Source organism: Nelumbo nucifera, chromosome 3 (assembly GCF_055504915.1).
Source record: "Nelumbo nucifera cultivar China Antique chromosome 3, China Antique-T2T, whole genome shotgun sequence".
In the NCBI taxonomy this organism is placed as follows: Eukaryota; Viridiplantae; Streptophyta; class Magnoliopsida; order Proteales; family Nelumbonaceae; genus Nelumbo; species Nelumbo nucifera.
Window position 1 is genome coordinate 3,092,087 of NC_142651.1, and position 8,541 is coordinate 3,100,627.

General features: G+C 44.8%; 1 protein-coding gene across 3 annotated transcripts in view; it reads right to left on the minus strand.

Annotated features, from left to right (window-relative positions):
- LOC104592813 (protein MICRORCHIDIA 7) overlaps positions 1 to 7,227 on the minus strand; it is a 45,066-nt gene extending 37,839 nt beyond the window's left edge. For all 3 annotated transcript variants that reach the window (XM_010252310.3, XM_088900160.1, XM_010252309.3), the window contains exon 1: positions 5,998 to 7,227. In XM_010252310.3, the coding sequence (XP_010250612.1) occupies positions 5,998 to 6,376 (379 nt within the window). In that variant the 5' untranslated portion in view covers positions 6,377 to 7,227. The remainder of the gene's footprint in view (positions 1 to 5,997) is intronic.
- Between the last annotated feature and the right edge of the window lie 1,314 nt (positions 7,228 to 8,541).

Below are 8,541 nucleotides of genomic sequence, written 5' to 3' on the forward strand. Positions count from 1 at the left end.
AAGTCGGCGACCTACCTTTTGAACGTGGTCCAACAACCAAATGAGATGCTACGAGATTACATTAAGTGATTCAACCTAGAGCGCCTACAGATCCCAAATCTCGACCTGGTCGTTCATCTCACCACAGCGGCCAATGGTGTCCAACACCCCGACTTGTGCTAGGAAGTTGAGTCGAACCCTCCATCTTCTATGGAGGAGTTCCTCCACTAGGCCGACAAGTTCACCAAGGCGGAGGAGGCGCTCGAATCCCAGTTAGAGCTAAGCGGGAAGAGAAAAAGGGTAGAAGAAGAAGTGGGGAGCAACAAGCAAAGGCGCAAGAGTAAGTCGCTGAAGAGAAGCAAGTCCCCTCGTAACAAACGAAGCAGGTCGTCCAGAAGGAGGAGTAGGTCCCCACACGGAGCAACAGGTCGCTAGGCCGACGTTTGAGGACCCCTCTCATCCGGAACAGAAGTTAAACAACCCTCAATGCTAAGAGAGGGGAGATACTGATGCATATCAAGATGGCCGAGTACGTTAAGTGGCCACCCAAGATGAGAGGCGACCCCACAAACAATAACCCAAACAAGTACTGCCATTTCCACCGCAACATCAGTCACAACACAGAGAACTATTGCAACCTCAAGGACGAGATCAAAGAGTTGATCCATCGAAGCTACCTCAAGCAGTTCATCAAACGTGATGATCAGAGCCAACCTACCAACCAGCCAAGAGAAGTGCTAGAGTCAAGTAGGAACCAGGACAAGGACCAGCCACATCGGGACCCACCACCACCAAAGCGACCCATTCGCGATGTGATCAACATGATCACAGGCGGATCGATTGTGGCAAGATGCAATACTACGACAGAGAAAAACTCAATCCGAGAGCTTGAGCACGAGGACAAGAATCCGCCGAAGCGCCCTCATGTGGAGGAAGTCATATACTTCATTGAGGAAAACGCTTGCGGAATCTAGTATCCGCACGATGACGCCCTCGTTGTCAAGGTGATAATTAATGACTTCTAGAAAAAGCGAATTCTGGTCGACTCCGGAAGCTCGGCCGACATACTATTCCTAGACGCATTCGAGAAGATGCAGCTCGAGAGGAAGGATCTACAGCCGGCCAACGTTCCCCTCGTCGGCTTCAATGGAAATGTGGTACGACATCTAGACTGGATAAAAATGCCAGTCACAGTAGGCTTGGAGCCAAACTCAGTCCGCTTCAAGCATAATTTCCTGGTGGTCGTGACTCTGTCCCCCTACAACGCCATTTTAGGTCGGCCCATCCTGCATGCACTTCAAGCGGTAGTGTCGACCTACTACTTGTCGAAATTTCCGATGATCTACGAAGTAGGGGTGGCGCGAGGCGACCAACTGGAATCGCGCAAGTGTAAGTAGCGGCGTTGAAAAGCAAAGGGAAGCTGGCAAACGATGTCAACCTGGAACCACCCCCAGAGAAGCCGACAAGTGAGCTCGCCCAATGGGAGACACCGTCCTAGTACCGGTCTCAGACATCGAGCCCAAGATGACCGTGCAGATTGGAGCTCGCCTTCCAGAGCCATTACAGTCACAACTATCAGACCAGTCAGGCAAAGGAAGAAAAACCTCGCCCTAGAGAGGTGGAGGATAATTGACAAGGAGATCGGGAAGCTTCTCGCAACAAACTTTATTAGGGAGGTCCAGTACCCGAGTTGGGTTACAAACCCAATGCTTGTGAAAAAAGCCACTAGCAAGTGGTGCATGTACGTCAACTACACCGACCTCAACAGAGCCTACCCAAAGAACAGTTGCCCGCTCCCCATAATAGACCGCCTGGTAGACGCGACCTCGAGGCACGAGTTGTTGAGCTTCATGGACGCCTACTCCGGCTATAACCAAATCTGGATGGACCCGGCCAACCAAGAAAAAACAGCTTTTGTAACTGAACTGGGCTTGTATTGCTATAAAGTAATGCCCTTCGGATTGAAAAACGCTGGAGCAACTTTCCAACGACTTGTAAACAAAATCTTTTCAAATTTGATTGGTAATAAAATGGAGGCTTATGTTGATGACATGGTCGTGAAGACTCAATTTTCTAATTCTTTGTTTTCTGGTTTAAATTCTGTTTTTGAAATTTAAAGAAAATATAACATGAAGCTCAACCCGAACAAGTGTCTTTGGGATCACATCGAGCAAATTTCTTGGCTATATAGCCGATGTGGCATCGAAGCCAACCCGGATAAAATCCAGGCGATCTTAGATATGAAACCACCTAGGTCATAAAAGAAGTCCAAAAACTAACAGGCCGGAAAGCCGCCATGAACCAGCTTATGTCTAAATTGGTTGGGTGGTGTCTCCCATTCGGCCATAAAGAAAAATGAAGATTTTGAGTGGACCGAGGAATGCCAGCTCGCGTTCGATGAGCTCAAAAGGTACCTCATTTTGCATCCACTATTGACTAGACCGAAACCCGAAGATGAGCTAAAACTTTACTTCTCTGCAAGTGACGAGGTGGTTATCTCAGTACTAATTTAAGAAGTGGACAGGGTGCAATGATCTGTCTATTATATAAGTAAAGTCTTACACGCAACCGAGACCAGGCACCCCGACATAGAAAAGCTGGCCTTTTCCTTGGTATTGGTAGATCGAAAGTTGCACCCATGCTTTCAAGCCCATACCGTTGTAGTCCTAACCGACCGACCTGAAGCACGTTCTTCAAAAGCCCGAGGTCTCGGGAAGACTAACGAAGTGGGCCATCGAGTTGAGCGAATACGACATCCGATTTGAGTCATGCCCAGTAATCAAAGCACAGGTTCTGGCTGACTTCGTCGTCAAGTGTACGTTCAACACGCTGACCCCTGGAGTGGTTGAGCCTACTACCACTTTAGAGGCATCTACCAGTGTGGCACCTGTCCCAACCTGGGACGAGAAGCCCTGAATCCTCCACGTGGATGACTCGTCTAACCAGTGCGGAACTGGAGCTGGGTTGATCCTCTATGGGCCTAGCTATGTGAAGTTGGAGTACGCCCTTCGATTTGCGTTCGAAGCATCGAATAATGAAGCTGAGTACAAGGCATTAATAGTCGGGCTAACATTGGCAAAGGAGGTCGGCGCAAAGCACCTCGTGGTATGCAATGATTCTTAACTAGTGGTGAACCAAGTGAATGGGCAATATGAGGCTCGAGAGCCCACCATGTCAGCCTATTTGGCCAAGGTGAGAGAGCTCCTACCCACTTTCACTCCTGGTACATTCAACAGATACCGAAGACCGAGCCAAATCCTTTCAGCTCGATGATACTCCCGGCCCGAGTTGACCATGTCGAGCTCGGGAGTAGGGGACAATTTGGCCCATCCAATGATGTGACGACACATGGAGTGACGGAATGATGTGGTGACACCTCAGCGACCTCAGGCACCTCAGCGATCCCAACCACCTTGCGCACCTCGGGTCACCTAGCTAGGTCGAGGCTTGAGTAGCTCAATTATATGCACCGACCAAGGTGCCACGTAACCTTTATCTAGAAGCAAGCCAATTGTCTCTGATCTCCTCGAGATCACGGCACCACGTCAACAGAGTTTATCTTCTCCCCACCCAATTCGAACGGACTTGGATAAGCCTTATTAGCTTACACAGAGTCTATCTTCAGGTGCAAAACGAACTCCGGACCAGACTAGCCGACGATCTCAAGCACGCATTGTGAGGCCTACGACAGCTCGCCTATATAAAGGCCTTGCCTCCGGTCTCACAAGGTATGCGCGACTAAGCTCTCTAATTCTCTTGCAATCTAAAGCTTTCAGCTCTCTCAAACCTCCAAATCGCTAACTTAAGCATCGGTGTGCCCACACCGGGTAAAGTACCCCGAACACTCTAATAGACTTGTTTTGTAGCTCGACCAAGCAACCTCACTAGCCCGACGTCCAAGCTGTCCTCCAGCACGGAGCATTAGATCGTGCTACATCACCGATAATTAGTTCAATATTCCCAGGGATCATTGGAACGATGTTTGTGGATGATTGCCTAGAGAGTAGGCCACTCTTTGTATCTATTCTATTTGGGTTAGCGCAACCACGGATTGTCTATCATTAGTTCACATGACCAATTAAAAGAGCATGTGCTCTATGGTCAAAACCATCTGATTTAGAGTTATAAGCCAGCCCACTTAAACCCATTCATCCCAACTCATAGCTTGAACTTCTTATTCCGATCGCTTGGTCACTTAGCCCATCCTTAGTCAGCTCTCAGTCCCCAAACATGTCAAAATTGCCTTGACTCGGAATGTTACCCAACCCACCCCCTAATACCTGTCGATCAAACTCATTTAGCTTGCCTTGCACGTTATTACTTTCCAAAGTAGGTAGCAGTTCCCCTCCCCCAACAATTAATACCTGAGCATAAGACCTACCATCAAGTTGCACTCTAATTCTCAATGTAAAACTATTATTAGCAATTTGGAGCGCAATCTTCTTGCTATTCCATTCCTCCAACCCCTCTTTCATGCAATAATCCCAAATAAAAAAAATGAATCATCCAATCTTTTCCTACCACATAGCTCATCTTCTTCAATTTGTTTGCTTTCCACCCTATGACCTCCTCCTCTCCACAAAGCAGCTTCAATGGAGGTTGCAAGCCAGATATGGTGAAACATTCCGCCAAAGAAAATTTCAATCTTCCTGGGTATAGATTCAAACTTCATCCCCACCAATCTCAATACCACTGAATGAAGGTCTTTGACAAAGAAACCTCTTAAATAACCCCAACAGGCTGTAGCAGTCAACTCAAATGTTCATTGCCACCACAAGTGAAAAGGCAACCCCACTGTTATACCATCATCTATCTGCAAAGGCTTCAAGTTAGAGCTTGGGCACCAACATGAGATCAAAACCTGACCAAACTTAGTTTGAAATGAAAAATCTGCTATGTCTACTTCCTCGTCCAGGAGGTCTAGGAGGGCTTTCTTTTCATCAAACACAGTTAACATTAACAAGCCTCTCAGCTTCAAAAAAACTACTAATCATGTCTCTAATTGCATGCCATTCTTCAACTTTCTCCTTTGCTGAAACCACTAATTGATTCCCCCAAAGTTCTCTCCCCTTATTAAGCACTGTTTTAATCTCTCCAAGGTTACTCATCAATGCAATATCTTCATCTTCCTTTATACCAACTCTTTAATTATTATGCCTATCTACTTATTGCCCTACTTTAGAAGCTGACAACTTTTCCTCTATATCCATGTCCATGAAAAACTACCTATTTCCATAATTCCATTTTACAATATGGAATTGTTTTTCTGTTACTCCTACTAAATCTTATCAATCATCATTGCAATTGTTCCTTACTTTCCATATCAAATACAGTCTTGTTCCTAGGCCAAATATAAGATCTAGGGAAGATCTTTGTGGAGGGATAATCCTCCTGGAAAGAAAGAAAGGAAAAAAAAGAAAAAATTATTATAAAGGATCACAAATGATGGTTCTGGACAAGATCTAAGGAAGATCTTTCTAGGCCAAGATTCTTTTTGTCCAACTTTAAGTCACTGAGTGTCTTCCTGTTTCCCTACTATAGAACAAGGACCTTTCTCAATTCGAGAGGATTAGGATGTAATTGTCGTAAGATGAATTCTACAAACTATGAGAAGATGCATATGCATTATTCATGGTCTCCAGTCCAGGTAACTTCATTATTGACATAATAAATGTGATTTCAATAACATTGGCATCGTTTAGTTCAATCAAATTTTTCTTTTTCTTTTTCTTTTTCTTTTTCTTTGTCTTTTTCTTTTTCTTTTTCTTTTGGCAAGAATCCCATCGTACTTTCATGATTCCACCAGCGTCAAGTCACAACATGCACAAACACCAAAGAATCAAATCAGTTATATATCCAGTTCAATCCAAAGAAAAACCCAAAGCGCTAAAACAAAAGACAGACTTCTAACACTAAACCACTATGTGCGTAAAAATATCAGATAATAGCTAAGAGAACATTAACAAAACAATAAAGCAACAGAATAAGCAAACAAACAAACAAAAATGGTTGAATTACTCAGAGACGATGTCGGGCAATCGCCAGGAGCGCCCTCGTAATCCCCGGCTTTCCAGAACTGCTTGCAACTCGAAGCAACACCTTGAGGTTGAGGAGGCGTGACGGTCTCCCGCATAGGCACAGGTTCTTCCGGTGGCAGGGGATCGAGGAAGCCAAGAGGTAACACTACATCGAACTTCTGCTTCTTGGATGAATCTCCATCGACGCCGTTCGAATCTCGAGACCTTTTAACGAGTACGGAATCATCGTCGGAGTCGTCATCAGAGCCGCTGCTACTGAGTTCGATTACATCCGGATTAGAAACAGAAGCCTTGGGCGGAGCGGTTCCCATCGTTAGTTCTCCAGCTTCACTGATTTCTTGCTTAACAGCGGCGTCCATGGCGATGATGAAACAGTGGAAATTGGGAGTTTTGGGGATCGAAAACAAATCTAAAAATTGATCGTGCAGTGGAAGTGAATAACGAATGCAACGAAAAGTAAAGATGGAGAGTTTCTATTTGGGGTCTCTAACTCTCAAACCCAACTTGAAGTCTGACGCGGCTTCAGTTTTTTCCCCGCCGCTGATTGTTGAAACTAGAAAGTACAATAAATGATGAAGGCGTGACCGCGTGAAGTTGCAGTTTATCCAAATAAAGCTGCATTTTGACATCAATTTTTGATTAAAAAATTAAAGCAAATTTCTTAAACTACCCCTGTCATTTAATTAATTGACAAAGTTTATCTTTATTTAAAAATAGGGGTTTTTATAGTTCAGTCTACCCCTGGGGTGAAACTAAAAAGTACCCCTGTGGTTCCGTTCTCAGAGACCTCAAGTAGGTTCGTTTTGAAGTTCTCTATTAAATGCCCCGCTTTAGTTCGTCTATGCTTACGGATCGAGACCGGGAACAGGTTTCCCTTTATAAATGGACGGAGCCCTAGCAGTCTGGCACCTAACCACTCGAAGGTAGAGGGTCCGCTGCTGAAATAGTGGAAAACTCCACTGTTCATCTTCTAATTATCGACACCTAACCAGCGCAGCTCCCATCTCTGTCAACAAGAACAGGGAGTGGAGTTGTAGCAACGGAGCTGTCCTCTTAATCCTACTTGAGAAGAATCTACACCGATGGAAGAGGTGGAATTCCAATGCCCTCTAATGCCTGAGACATACAGGGCGGGAGTTGCCACTGGTCATGGCACCGCAACAATGACCCTGACTCGACCATCGCGATGAGGTTTGGTTGGAAAGCCTTGCTGCATCTGGTGCCTGCGGGGTTACACCACAAGCTCATGCACCGTCAGCTCCGATGAGCTTTAAGCTAATCGCTTTTGATTATATGGATGCTTAGATCAGTTCATTCGCTCAATATTTTATTCATACTCCCTGGGGGATATTCCTGTAATTCCAGACCTCAGATGACAGTGAAATTCATTTGCCCAATATGGATTCTAGTTGTCTTTTCCTTTTCGTTTCAGGGTTGACGTGAGCTCGAAGTAATACCGAGCGGCTTTCATGAGAAAGGTCGTCACGAAATTTCTTAAATCTTGCTTGCTCTTCTTCTGAGGTCGGTTTTCTGGGGAGATTTTCTGATGTCGGTTTTCGTGTGAAAGGCCATCACAAAACGATGGTGGGAAACGATAGGAGAAACGATGGGAAATCTTGGGCGGGAGAAACGGTTTTCCGGGGAGTACCTCTCGTCGCAGTTATAGAGGCGTAGGAGATGGGAAGGGAGAAACAAGAAGAAATCTTGGGCTCTTGTTCTTCTCCTCTTTGTCCCCCGTTCTGCTTCTCTCTCTATCCGATTACTGAAATCATTTTGCAAACAATGTCAAGTCATACCTTTTGACTTCCAGCTGAAGACGGTACTGGAAGGCAGAGAATTTGATGCAATAGAACTTGTCGCTTGATGCGATAGAACTTGCCGCTTGCCAACACGGTGATTGGCGACGAAGGCCACAGAGGTGTCTCATGTTGGTGCCGAAGCTGCCGCTGCACCTACTGCGGTTGAGTCAAAGAAAAGAATGTTGAAAAGAGAGGGAATAGGGGAAGTGTAGAGAATATGGATTGAGGGTGGTATTGGGTTTAAAAGACGGGGGTTTTAGGCGGAGTTAAGATTACCAGGGGTGTACTGAATCTTGACCGTGGATTGATGTCAGATCCACGGGCAAGATGCGGTTTATAGTAGTTACTAGTAGATTAGAACGGGCTGTAATTTCATATTTCTGAGATGATTGCAGTCCATTTATTATGGACTAACTAATAGAGTCCATTAACTAACTAATGGAGTTAAACATTAAGAGTTAAGTTTGTCAATTAACTAACTAATAGAGGTAGTTTAAAAAATTTGTCCAAAATTAAAGGATAAATTATAAAGAGTCCATTTATTATGGGGTCATTGACAATTAGCTTATTGTGGAAAAAATCCAAAATATGAGTGAGTGAAAAAGTAAAACTATTTCCCAAGTTAGTTGTACAGTGCTTATAAAACCAACCATTGAAGTTGTTCCAAATTATTATATGCAAACTCTTTTATTACCAAAAGCTACATGTTCATCAATCAATAATCT